The 14,139-nt window shown below is 44.2% G+C and overlaps 1 protein-coding gene across 1 annotated transcript in view; it reads left to right on the top strand.

Moving 5' to 3' along the window:
* ptpn4a (protein tyrosine phosphatase non-receptor type 4a) overlaps window positions 1-14,139 on the top strand; it is a 73,349-nt gene that overhangs the window by 23,637 nt on the left and 35,573 nt on the right. Inside the window, exon 2 of the mRNA XM_080903694.1 lies at window positions 5,546-5,700. Within this exon, the coding sequence (XP_080759820.1) occupies window positions 5,563-5,700 (138 nt within the window). The 5' untranslated portion in view covers window positions 5,546-5,562. The remainder of the gene's footprint in view (window positions 1-5,545; window positions 5,701-14,139) is intronic.

Below are 14,139 nucleotides of genomic sequence, written 5' to 3'. Positions count from 1 at the left end.
ACCCTCCAGTGTTCAACCGAGTGCTGCGCCACTCGTTCTTATTCTGATTGAAATCGTCCACGAGGGCTTTAAAGTAGTTTTTCTAATCATTTATAATGAAAACGGAAATCGCAGGCTGTCTACAAACACGCACGCGCAGTGGCACACATCTGTAATTGACCACCTGTTTGTGTATGACCTAGTTTACGCTGTGCTGTGAAGCTGTTATGCACAATTCCTTTGGGATTCCTAACTGCAAGCCTCTTATTTCAACGTAGCAGTTCCTTTGAAGGAATCGGGATTATAAATAGAAATGTAAAAGGCAAGCAGAGTTCAGCTGTGAGCCCGTATTTGAGCTGGAGCAGACGGCGCCAGTTGTGAAGCTTTCGCTTTGAGGACTTCGGCGACACTAGTATAAATAAGAGGCACGGGGAAGGACGGTGCTTCAGCCCTGTTGGGATCTGCTTTATTATGTACACAAGTGGTGTGCATGCTAATAACAGCAGAGCCATGTATACAATGTGGAGCAAAGGTGATACTTTGGTCACTTTTGCCTGAATGTGGGTAAATGCTCAGTTGTTGGTGAGCCGACTCACTGAACAGAGACCTGGCGATTGTGTGGCAGCACTCAAAGCTCAAATTTATGCAGCTGCTATTAAAAAAAAATCATAATGAAGCTGGACAAACGAGGTAAAATTGGGACATTGGAGCCGGGTGTGCTTGCAGATGCAGAGAGGATGTTGGGAACTGCTCTGTGTGGAGAACGAGAGAGAAGAGAGACACAAACCTACAGAAGAAATCATGAAACGCAGCTTTAAACTAGAATGACCGAAATGCCCAGCCCGATCTTCGCATTAGATGAGTCTGTTTGTGTGTGCATGCTAATATCAGCATGTTTATATATGCGTTTACATTAAAGGCTCATTTTCCTGTGCATGGACAGGAAGGCTGCAGGAGCGTCTGTGTTTGCAATAAGCTGAGGGAGCCGCAGGAGCCCACCAGTGAGGGAAGCTTGAGGGTCAAGGGCCCTTGGTTAGACACACACACGCATTTCTGCCTGTTTGTAAGCTCCGCTGACTTCGGAAGCACGCTACAATAATTGCTTCCTGCAGTTCCGGAGGCTTCTCTCAGGGGAGAGTGGCTGTCCTGTCCAGCTCAGCAGAGCAAAGCTGGAAGGACCACAGCGGAGCAGAAAATTTCAGTACGGCGAGAACGGAAAGAGTGGAAGAGGAAACGGTGTAGTAGGACAGGAAAGAGATGAATAAGGAGGAAGAAACTTTTAAAAACCTAAAGAAAAACAAATGAGCTTAATCTATTATCCAGTTAGTCGACTCATTGATCCATACCACGAATACTACTCAGACAAATTACTTTATCTATGTGCAACACTTTTAACTGTTCCTTCTATACGCCAAGGGCTGCAACCCCGGCAGATGGCTTTCTGTCACTCTGTGACAGGAAGTTGTAAAGAAGCCAGGTAAAAGCAAGCTGCACCACCCTGCATGGTCCTGCAGCACTGTAAAGATGGAAAATGGACTGAACAGCAGACGAATGGAGCGACGTGTAGCCACATCCTGCACAGACATGGATGCTAAGGCTGATGCTTATGTCATAGCAACACTATGCAAACTAATCTAGTATGATATGTTTGAGATGCTGTGCACGAAGGCACCGATTAACCAGTTTAGACTGTTTAAGTGGGTTCCTACTTTTATACTAGTTGACCGGTTAACTAATGAGCACCTCCAGTTTAATCCATCCAGTCCTCAACTGTGTCCAGATTCTGTGTGTGGCTCAGGCTGAAAATAAGCCTGCTCGCTGTGGCGGCTCAGAAGACAAAATAAAAGCACTGTTGTGAAAGGAAGCAGGCACGATAATTGTTTTATCTCTTTTATCTCGTTTTCCTAATCCATGGAGGCCACAATTTTAATTGAATAGACATTTCGATTAATTGCGTCACTCTAGTAAAAGTTCATGAGAACAAATCGAATGAGATAAAACCTTGATGAAAATCATTCTTGACAAACTATTTTCATTTATATTTCAAACAATGGTTTTATGCCGGACTTTAAACTGATCATTAAAGCTCTCAGGCTCAGGTAGGTAACGTGAAAACGTGATTCAATGGTTGCAGACAGGATGGGATCATCCTGTCTGCAGTTTTGAAATTGTCTTCATGTGGATAAGCAGAGGAACGTTAAGACAGGAAAAGGGCAGGGCAAGGCGATACAGCCTGTGGAGTGTGTGTGTGTGTTTATCCCACAGCTCGTCCTCGGAGAGAGCCAGCGATAGGAGCACATTGCTCCGTCCCTCCCTTCCTTCTGCATGGCTTCATCCCTGCATCCGTCTCCCTGCTCTATTCGCTCTGTTTCCCAAGCTCGCAGCGCTGTGGCTGGCATCATCGCGCATGCTTGGCCACGTCCGCGTGCGTTTGCCCGCACTGAGGCCAGCGTGCTCGTTCCGCTGGCAGAATATACCGATCCCACCAGGAGCACCTACAGCACGACCAGCTCTGCATCTTGCAGCACTTTGTGCTCTGATGCTGTGGCAGTTCTTGCCCAGGAAATTGTGAGCGGACGTGGTAAACCGTGACCCACTGATGTGATTAAGACCGATACAGACTGATGTCTTTGTGTGATCAGTTTGGTTACTGTGACATCATAAACAATCAGCTTGCTGCACATTGTAGCTTCTTTTTCCTCGATAGGCTAATGCTCTGCTAGTTCTTCTGAGATTGTTACTGAACATCAGAGATAAATTTATGAATTTAAAAATTCTTTGTAATTAAGTAGCTGGAGGCATTACATACATGTTCCGGTTTAAGATGTCAGTAAACGGTAAGTAGGCACAAGAGATCGCGCTTCTGGGTTTGGTCAGATCTTCTGGGATGGCAGAGGCGGTTGTGCTTTTGAATCGTATAATTTTGAAATTGTTATCAAAGACATGCCTTTCTTTATCTTTGCATGGAGGAGGGGAGCAAAGGGCAATGAGTTAACTGAAACTAAAATAATAAATGGATATTTTTCACCAGCCTGTCATTGAACAGAGGAGTTTGACAGTGTGAGAAATGCTTAGCTGGAGTTTCTGAGGTTTCCCTGTTAGTTCAGTGAAGGCGAGATGCTTTTGAATCCACACTTTGCATATTTTATGTTTGTATTAAACACCTGCAGCGTCATGCTGTCTGCAAACACGATAGCTATAATTTGACTTATATCCACCAAGGTCTTCAAGTCAGCTTAATGATTAAAAAAATGACCAAAAGAAAAAACACCTCATAGCTTGAGCTTGTGTATTGAAGGTCAGTAGATTGATCTGATCATTTAAAACTGTGTGTCTTACTGCCAGTGTTTGGACTGATGAGATGTAGGCATATAGGGAAGGATAATGTTACAGTAACAGGTTGTAACTGTTTCAATCAAAAACATTTTTCACTTTATTACATTTACAGACATTTTACCAAAAAAGGATCCTATACATGCATGATATCCACATAAATTGTGTCAGGTATATTAAAATGAGTCTCAGCAGGGTACAATTACAAAGTTAAAGTCCATTTAAGGAGAGCCAAGAAAGCTAAATGAATATATAGAATAAACCATTGGCCCTGGTGGAGCACTTCTCATATTTTTATGCTTTCCTGAGTTGTTCTTAAGTCACTGGACATTCAGCACGATGAAGTAATATAATGTGACCACAGGGTGATAGATGCTTTCTTGAGATGTCTGTCACATGTCATTGTGTCTATTTTTGGTCTATTTTTGGATGAGGCGACTGTCAGAACTTCCTCTGTGCATATGACATATAGATTATTGTGTGTCTGTGTGTGTGAGAGGGAGAGTTTGTTAGCGGTGACCTGAAGTATAAATGTGCATTTATAGAGAGCGCACCATCTGTCAGTAGGTCATCCTGGTTTGTGCTCATGTGTAGTGATGAGCAGCTCGGAGAGCTCTCCCCATCCACAGATCCGTCGCTACAGACACAGCAGCCCGCGATGACAGCACCGTGACCCCTGTGGGTTTGTCACATCTGCAGTCATGCTAGATGACCTAAAAGTAAAAAAGCAGGATGTGGACAGGAAGGGCTTGGAGCTCATTGCAGCATCATATCATTCCTCTGTTTCATTGACCAGCCTCTGACAGACGGCTTTAACGACGACTCCAGACAGTCTGCGAGCCACCGACTTCTCATCAGAAGCTTCACAGAACTGAACTGTTACTCACTAATCGGATAATCGGACAGAAACACAGTTTATTGTAAAGGAAAAGTGAAACACTGTGGGGGAAACGGGGCCCGTCTGATTTCTCTGAAGCAGCTCAGAAAATTCAGAGTCGCTATTTCACTTGAAATTGACAAACAGGAAGCTCAGCAGCAGCAAAGGTGACGAGGTCTGCTTATCTCTTCCTGTGAAGCTCTCCAAGTTACATCGCAGGTCTCTTCTTTGTGTAAAGTGAACCAATCATCTTTTTTAAAACCCTCGGTTTGCATGGAGCATCCGTCCAGAACAAACGTGGCTTAAAGGAAAATAGAACAGCCCTGGTCTGAGATAATGAAGACTTACTCTGGATAAGAGCTGCTCTAGAATCTGAGAATATGCATCATAATGTATGAAAATCATGTGGAACAGGTGCCCGTGATCTTGTCTTTACTCTTTGAAAGAACTGTTCATCTACGGAGATTACAAACACATTTAGAGTCACGTGAAAGAGTCCTCAGCAGGGTGTAAAAGCAGAGAAATCCCACACCTTCATGTTTTACCTTCAGTCGACATCAGTGACTATAGGAGGTTTACTCATTCGTCGCTTTGTGTGAAGCAGGTCCGTCATTCGCTGCTCTAACTCTGCTGTAGCCTTCGTGTTTTTGTCTTCATGTTGGAAGTGAGAGCTGCGTCGTCCTCCTCATCAGCATCACCATCAGCAGTGTGTCTGCACAGATCACACAGTGAGAGCTGCACCTACTCAGCTGTGCTCTGCCGTCACAGGGCGCCTTTTTTGTTTTAGATAGCGGCGTGCTAACAGCGTGCTAACAGCGTGCTGCATTAATTCTCCCCACTAAGATTAAAACTGAATTGTTCTTCGTTTGGAAAGATACATCAGGTGTGCTGTGGTTTTTGAAGCTTGTAATAAACAGGGCAGCATGGCCCCGGTTGTTGCATTATTCTTCACTGACGAAGTCTAATTGCCTCTTAAAATAATAAAATGTGTCATCCTGGGTTGTCCCGTGAGTGTTTGAGGTGGCGGGCTGAGCCGCATCACCCTGGCAGGGAATCTGCCGCTTGCGTATTGACATTCTTTTCCCATGAAACACTCGCTCGCCGATGCTTCGACCTGCTTGCACGGGCTTGCGCGGCTGCCGTCGCTGCGTGCCGTATTGTGCATCTGTTTGTAGATGGATCGAGCCTTGAACAAAGAGGTTTTTGTCCCCTAAAGCGCACTTTAAGTTTCGTGGTGTTATGCATTCATTACAGGCAATCTTAGATCTTTGGCAGATCGGACCCTGATCGAGCCCCGTTTTGGTTTTGCTCTCACTCATCGTTTTCTCCTCTGTGCTGTGTCCTCTCTTGTTGCAGACCCTGGTAGGAGCGTGATGAGCGCGCGCTTCCGCTTGCCTGCTGGCAGATCCTACAATGTCCGGGCGACTGAGCTGGAGCGAGACAGGCAGCACACACAGGTTGTGTGCAACGTACTGCTGCTGGACAACACAGTCCAGGCCTTCAAAGTCAATGTAAGTAAACCCCCTTCAGTCCCAACCGCCTTGTTTCAATTGTGTGTGCGAGTTAAAAGCACATGGCAGAACATTACGTTTGTTTTTTGTTTGTTTTTCTTAGTGTTTTCTCAATAACACTGAAATTGTTCCCAGACAAAGACGTTAGGATGAAGACAGTGGTCTCGTCTGCTCTTTCTTTTTTTAGAATTGAAAACTTCCAGTATCAAACCCCTTCCCCTTTCTCTCAGACCAACTTTCCTACATACCTTTTTCCGTTACTGTGAATTTCCCCTCAAGCCCACCTCAGATTCATCTGAGAGTCGGTGGGGGAAAAAATCCCTTGTGTTTCGACACATCGGCAGACATTTAAAACGCAGCCCACTCTCTCTCTCTTTCTCTTGTGTTCTGATGATACTAATGGGTAGGGTTTCACTTGTCCCACTGGCTTCAGTTTGTTCCATTTCTGGCTTTGAGGTTTGATCTCAGCGGTTGATCAGTCGGTCTTTATCTCGCTTTACAAGCATTCGGTCTCACGCAGGCGAAGCTCGAGGGGAAAATAAAGCAGGGTGTCTGTAAGCGAGCGCGGTGCGTGCGCTTCAGACCAGGTGACGAGCCAGCTTGTGACTGATGTTACGGCCGTCTGTCTCGGCTCTCCGTCTGATCAAGCACCGTGACAGAGAGACACACAGTCAGTCGGGAAATTCCCTTTGAGTCACAGCGCAGTTCTTCTAATAACATCCTCTCAGACACATCACTTCCTGTTAGCGTTGAGATTTGTGTTTACTGAAAGAAAAGCACGAACGACAATATGAACATTATATCTGATGAGTGCTGATGTGATAATGAAGTCGTACTTTTTACTCTGTGCGTTAATCCACGCTACTTTGTAACTGCTCGTTCACTTCCTGTCAGTCTTGTCATGCAGATGAGTCTGAGCCACGTATGTAAAAGACCGTCTGTGTGTTCAAGCTTAGCCGAATGTGAGAACTTCAATGTAGTGTGAGCTCTGTTGGCCTCTCTGCCAGCTTCATTGATCAGGCCCCCGCAGCAGCAGTAACTTCCTGGAAGGACAAGCCATCCCGAGAGCAACAATACTTCTATTGATCCTCTCTGTGGCCGACTGGCCGTGACTCCGGCGGAGAGTGAAAATCCAGAAGCAGCCTCTTATTGTCATGGGAACCGTGGGGGCTGGTGGTGTGCGAGTGTGTGGGTTGGCTGTGGGAGGCACATGAGGGGCTTGTATTGATGATCGTATAGATGGAAAGCCGTAGGCTGAAATAATATCAGTGTAAAGTGTTATTCCAGATATTGTTGTAGCGCCGAGCGTAATTTAAATGTCATCTAAAGAAGGGTCGATGAAATTTCAAGCATCGAGCGCTTGGTTTCCATCATTTCTTGTCAGTTTTGTATTTGTTGCGCTTCAGTTTACGATGGAAAATTCAAGAAAAGCACCAACGATCAATGCGACGACTGTATTTTAGACAATAACTCAGCGAGGAGGTCAGGTATTCCGATTTACGTTCAGATATTTATTCTAACTTTTGTCTCTTAATTGCATTCATGCTGAGCCTTTTTTTTTTTTTTTTTTTAATGATTACGTTTTAATTTGTAATTTTGAGTAACTGTGGAATTGCCCTGTTTTCACATTTAGTTTGAGGAAGAAGCCTCGTTAAATGTCAATGTGTCACACTTTCATAAATTAATGAACAACAGCCCCTGGACTTACAGTTTCTGCACAGTCAGAACATTTCAGACATTATCTCTGTAGTTCTCACCTACGTAATTGAGACTCACTTAAAAACTGCCTAGCAACAACACTCAGCTTACTTAATTTTCAGGAAGAAAAATATCAGATCGCCTCCTCCTTTTCCTTCCGGCTGTTCCATCCTGCACGCCTGCACGGTGCAGGTACCAAATTTCATATTCATAGTTTGCAACCCACTGCAGAAGTAGGAGAGACCTGCCAGAGGCATTCATCGCTGAGTAATAGCTACACCCATGTCGTCATCGGAAACACGATCACTAATAAAAGCAGTTTTATCTGCGTTCACCTTAAGTTCAGACTCGGTGTGGAAAATGAGGCAAAAACCCACAGCAACCATCAGTCACACCAGTCAGTCACCACTGCAGCGTTTAATAAAAAAGGAAAAATACAATGATATCACGCGTTATCCTCACATATGCGTGCTTGGAAAACCCACCTCCCCACATACAAAAGCAGGGTTAGCAGCATGGTCAATTCACAGGAAAGCAGAACCAAAGTAACCACAATACCCAACATGAATATTCAGCTGTCTGTAACAGCTATTTGGTAATCAGGCAGCTCTTAACAAAGACCCAAGTTACTGGGTTTTTTTCCCAGGCTCACAGTCAGTCTTTCGTTTGTCACACATGTATAGAAAGCACCACGTGTCCCAGTTTGCATCATTGAAATCACTACATTTGAGTATTTCATAAACAAAAATGTCTGTGATTAGGTAATATCCCTCTACTGCTGTACTACATACGGAGATCGATGAGTTGAAATGGCACTGGGATCATCTGCCCAGTAGAGAAAAGTACAATAACAAACTTAAAGTAGAAACCATCAAACTGCTTCTTTAAAAGAGCCAGCTGCTGCAAACAAGCTAATCAGAGCTACACGCTACTGTTGTTTTCTGTTTTCTGTGTGTACCACAAGGGCAGTCCTGTGAACTAAATGTACTTAAACACACTAGTAAGCAGACCTGACTTCAATGTAACAGCAAAAGCTGAACTGGCGTTTGTCAATGAAGCGCCCGGCCCACTACAACTGATTTAAATGGCTTTAAATGGGGCTTATTGTGCTCACATTTCTCTTGGACATTCAGTATTAGCCCAACATTATTCCATACCATACCCACTTTATTTATAAAGCACTTTAAATGCAGGCACGACAGATACAAAGTGCTGTATGCACACAATAAAAACGATTATGAAATAAAAACGAGTAAGTGCTCACACTAGGTGGAATAATGGACAGGCTCCGCCCCCTCTGAGCTTGGATTTCTGTTTCTGTTGGTCAGAAACTTTGACATGGACTCTGCACATGCAGGCAGTGAAGCACCGCCACGACAGGTGTGCTTGTTCTTTTTATTTACGTGTTTCATTTTGAACCAGCTGCAGGCGTGACTGGAGTGTGCTTCTTTAACCCCAGACGTTCGTGTAGACCCATCGTTGAGCTCAGCTTGGTAACTGCGCTTTTCTTTTTTTTATTGGGATTTTAGAGGCCAAGCAGAGTTTTTGCCACCTCTCCCCTTTTTCAGTTATTGTATTTCTTTTTTCCTTTAATGGGACTCTATTGACTCAGTGTTTCTGTTTAAGAGATGCCCTTAAATTCCTTCTGAAGCGATTCCTGTTCTTTTATTAATGCGTCATTTTTGATTCCTGATCAGTTTTTCTCTGTGGAGCCAAAAAGATTCGATGAGCTTGGAGATTTTATTCTGATGGAGTGAACAACCACTCGTTCTCGACTTCTCACTTCCTCCGTGTGTTTTGGTTTTTGCAGCCAGCGACAGGACAGCAGAATTTGCATGTGTTGTTGTTGTAGTGCTGACAGTTTCATGGAGTTGGTTATGCTCGATGGTGAGAAAAATGAGAGCGTAACAGTAAACGGTTCGCTCCACCTCTGTGACTGGAAGAGCCAAAATAGTGAATGCAACCACGCTGCTTAGAAACCAGGGAGGTGTCACACTGCATGTGTGGGCAGGATGTGCTATACGTGCGCTCTCGCATGTTTCTTGGCCTCAGCACGACGTCCTTTGTTTTAGGGCTGTTTAAAATCAATATTAGCAAAACAAGGCTGCCCACTAATTTTAAAATGAAGATCACTGTTTGCCCAGATGAGTTTTCACCTCCGTTGTAAGATAAGATAAGATAAGATAAGATAGAACTTTATTAATCCCTCGGGTGGGTTCCTCTGGGAAATTCGATTTCCAAAAAAAGCACAGCAACGACCGAAGTTACAGTTACAGAATTGTTATATACACACACACACACACACACACACACACACACACACACACACATAAATACAGAAACAAATATAAATAAAATATACAAAGGGGATAAATAGAATAAATAGGAATAAAAAATAAAAATACAAGTGAATTGCACATTTCAAGTATTGAGTCTGTTGACTATTTACAAAAGTATTGCACAAGGTATTGTACAGTGAGGTGCAGAGGCACTACAGCTTAGTTGTTCCCCCCTCCTTTGTCCTCCTGTCTCCCCTCCCTCTCCCCTCCAGAGAGGAGTTAAACAGTCTGATGGCGTGTGGGACAAAGGAGTTTTTAAGTCTGTTAGTTCTTGTCTTGGGGAGAAGCAACCTGTCACTGAACAGACTCTTCTGGTTGTTTATGGCCGTGTGCAGAGGATGCCCAGCATTGTCCATAATGTCCATCAGTTTCTTTAATGTCCTTTTCTCTGCCACTGTCACCAGAGTGTCCAGCTTCATGCCGACCACAGAGCTAGCCCTCCTGATCAGTTTCTCCAGCCTGGATGAGTCCTTCTTTGCTGTGCTGCTCCCCCAGCACACCACAGCATAGAAAAGTACTCCAGCAACCACATGTGCATCACATGCCGTCGTGCTTTTTGGCGTTGACTCGGTGTATTAAACGAGAGCTGGTGCTGCTCATTCAGCGAGGTGGACGGACGTGCAGAGATCACAGATCGGTCCCTCGGTTCTCATCCTGAAAGTCTGTGCTGAGTTTACTGGAAAAGGAAAACGGCTATAGATGTCAGCGCCTCCACCTTCACGTTGTTCCTTTCCTGCCTGGACAAGCTGCCTCATACTTCCTGAAATTCCGTCATTCTTTAACACACACACACACACACACACACACACACACACACACACACACACCCCCACACACACACACACCCACACACACACACACACACACCCATCTTGTGGGGACATCTAATTGACATAATGCTTTCCCGAGCTTTTAGAATAGAATAGAATAATCCTTTAATTGTCCCAGAAGGGGAAATTTGGTTGTAACAGCAGCCAAAAAGACAGATATACAAACAAACAGTACACAGGAAGTGGTTACTATATACAGAGAGTATTGTACAGTTATTAAATTAAATAAAAATAGCTACAGATAAGAGGCAAAGCAGGTTGTAGTGTGAATCGGTTGATTAACTTATTGCAGTTACAGCGCAGATGTAAACATCTATGTTTGTTGGGAGCAGTTCTGATTGTACAGTCTGACAGCTGCAGGGAGGAAGGACCTGCGGAAACGCTCCTTCATGCATCTAGGATGCAGCAGTCTGTCACTGAAGCAGCTCTGCAGCTTTACCCTAACCATGAAAGATGAATGCCTAACCCAACTGTAACCCGTCACTAAAACCACATTTGGAGTCTTAAAAATGCCTTCAAGCTCGTGGGGACTGGGATTCTGGTCCCCATAAATATAATAAACTTCCTATTTTTGGTCCCCACAAAGATATGAATACACGCTCATGCACACACACACACACACACATTGACACACTCAGTTGTTTCCTGTGGAAGGACTTCAATAAAAATGTCACATTTTTTGTTAACCTGTCATAAAACAGTGGAATTTCCCCCCGAGTGTTTGATGTTCGATGGTCCGCTCCCCTCCAACCCTGAAGATGAACCCCTCGGGGTGACAGACTTATCAGAGCATCTTTTTCCCCCCCTCTCTCTCGCGCTCTCTGCCCCTCCTCTGCTCTCAGCCAATCTCTTGTGCTCTGATTGCTCTCTATCACCATGTCTCCTTCCTCTCTCTTCATTCTCACGCACACAGACACTGTTTCAGTCCGCGGTGCGGGTGAAGGGCACAAAGAGGGTTTGTCTCACCCGCTCGCATCGTCAATCACTCCGTTTCTCTTCTTCCATGCTCCCTCTCTCTTTTCCTCTCAGTGACTTTCTCTCTTCTTACGTTTGCATTCTCTTTCTTTTCTTTGAAAGTCTTTCTGCATTTCTCTGCTCTTTCTGACTCGTCTATCCAGAATGTGGAGCTGCTGTTGCCATAGTCTGTGTAGCTTGTTGCGTAAAAGTCCAGAGGAAGCGTGTGTGTGTGTGTGTGTGTGTGTGTGTGTGTGTGTGTGTACACGCTGGTGCTAGTCTCTTCTGGTATTCTAAAAGCGTACGAGCCAAATGTGCGATTGCTGTGAGAGCAAACAGACATACATTGTTAAAAGTGAGCCAGGAATACACACAAAAGGCAAGCATGCCCGCTCACACACAGACACACACACAGGCGATGGGTTTCCTGGGATTGCAGTGTAAAAGTGCACAGAGGGCTCCCACATCGAGCTGAAAAGCTGCTTCGTACAAAGGAGAAGCGTACACACAGAGTTTCTCATGGAGGCAGCAGACACGTTTATCAAGAGTCTCCGAAGGAAAGTGTCACACGAGAGGCTAGCATCGCTAGCTTCCTCATTCTTTCGGTTAGCCGCTGTCAGCTGGCTGTAATCATCAGACTTTTCAGGCACTTGGGATTTCCACCAGATACTTTAAAGCAGCCAGAATTTAAAAACTGATTTTATATCATCCTAAAAAAATTAGTATATTTCAAAAGCCCTTCTAATGTATTTAAAGAGGCATTAATAGAGATTTAAAATGCCCCATTTTTCGAAATTTAAGGTGTGGTGATGATGGAAGGGAAATGTAAGAGCCTTGATGTTGATGAAGCGCTGCTCCCTTCATCTGTCGCCACAGCAGATCATCTGCATCCATCTCACCCCATCCCCAGCATCCTCTGTCCTCCTTCACTACGTCCATGAACCTCCTCTGAGCTCTTCCTCTTCTCTTCCTGTATTTTCTTCCCGTCTCCAAACCATGCATCACAGCCATCTTGTGCCTCCTGCTGCTCCCCAGACACTCGTCTCCTCCAGCTCCACTCTGCCTGTACTCTCTTGTTCACCACAGTTGCTTTGGATTGTTTCCTCCTCTCTCTAGTGCATACCTCCACCTCTTCAAGCTCCACCTGCTCCCGATGCACACTACAGATCAGTGTTGTCTGCACGCATCATAGTCCACAGAGACTCCTGCCCGACCTCATCTGTCAGCCTGTCCATCAACACTAAGAACACTTTGTTTGATTTTGAGGAAAACATGTTTCATTTGTTGGTTAACACATGAATTCAGGAAGAGACAAAATATGGATGAAGGACAGCCCACTTGTCTTCCATGTTTAGCCCATATTTCATATTAAAATCACAGAAAGCAGGGATGAGGTCCACTTCGGTGACTCGAGCAGCTATCGGCTAAAACCAGGATGTAGGGCTGAACGATATATCGCATTTGCGATAATATCGCGACATGATCAAGTGCAATTTTCTAACCGCAAAGGCTGCGATTATACTCTGGACATGTCCAAATTCATGGGCTGCATCCTCCTGAGGCCGCATTTGTAGACCGATTACGTCACAGCGACGCGCCGAAGGCTGTCCAAATTACTACCATATCCCAGAATTCATAGCGCGGCCCAGCCAAACTCCAGTTTCCAACAATGGCGGCCGCTACTAAGTTTTAAAATTACTCATACTAATCTTTCAGGGTCACAAAATAAACTTTTAAAATATTTTCAGGCGAGAAAGTAGTTGTGTAAACATCAAATATCTGCTCGGTTTATCAAGATATCCCATATTTGCAAAAGTGCTTCGACGTTTTCAGAGGCGTCTGCTACCCACCAGCTCGACAGCTAGCCGGGAGCTCGAGGGTTACTGATGCGGCCGAGAACGGCACAACTCCCGGCACATCATTTTCAGATCACCGCGGAGTTTCGCTGCTCGGGTTAAACGTGATATATAAGTCACTTAGACAACCTAAAAATGTTATTGTTGGGCTTTTTTCAGTGTTTTGTTTGTTCGTGAGTAAATCGGTTTGGCTGAGATTAAAGTTATTAGATTAGATAAAATAAAACTTTATTAATCCCCCGGGTGGGTTCCTCCTTGGTTTTCACACAGCTGACTAAACGTCAAACAGAAAACTTATTAAACAGAAGTATGAGACAGTCGAGAATTTACACCAGTGTCTGGTTATATTTTAGATAGCAAGAAGCAGACGGCCGAGTTTATTAAACTCCACCGAGACAGCGGTGACGCTAATCAGAACTAGACCGTCCAATTTCACGCCTTTAAATTTTAAAGGCGTGTTTGTGTGTGTGTTTATACAATTGCTATTATGTTTGCACTTTATGTGTAATGTTACTGACTGCAGAGATCAGTAAGATGTGTGTATTTTTTATTTATTAGTTTTATTTATTTAATATTATTTTTTAATTGAATGACTGTCTAGTAGTTCACAGATGTCGAAAAACTGAGTGTGGTAAAGCCACTGATTTTGTTTATGTATATTTCTGCAATCTGCACATTGTACTGACTTTCATTTTAATGTTTACACCAGGGTTCCTTGTCAGCACTTTATGCTCAGATGTTTGTAAGCTAAAAATAAACTAT

The sequence above is a fragment of the Rhamphochromis sp. 'chilingali' genome, assembly GCF_963969265.1.
Source record: "Rhamphochromis sp. 'chilingali' genome assembly, chromosome: 14".
In the NCBI taxonomy this organism is placed as follows: Eukaryota; Metazoa; Chordata; class Actinopteri; order Cichliformes; family Cichlidae; genus Rhamphochromis; species Rhamphochromis sp. 'chilingali'.
Note: the sequence above shows the minus strand (reverse complement) of the source record. Positions and strands in the feature narration are given on the sequence as shown.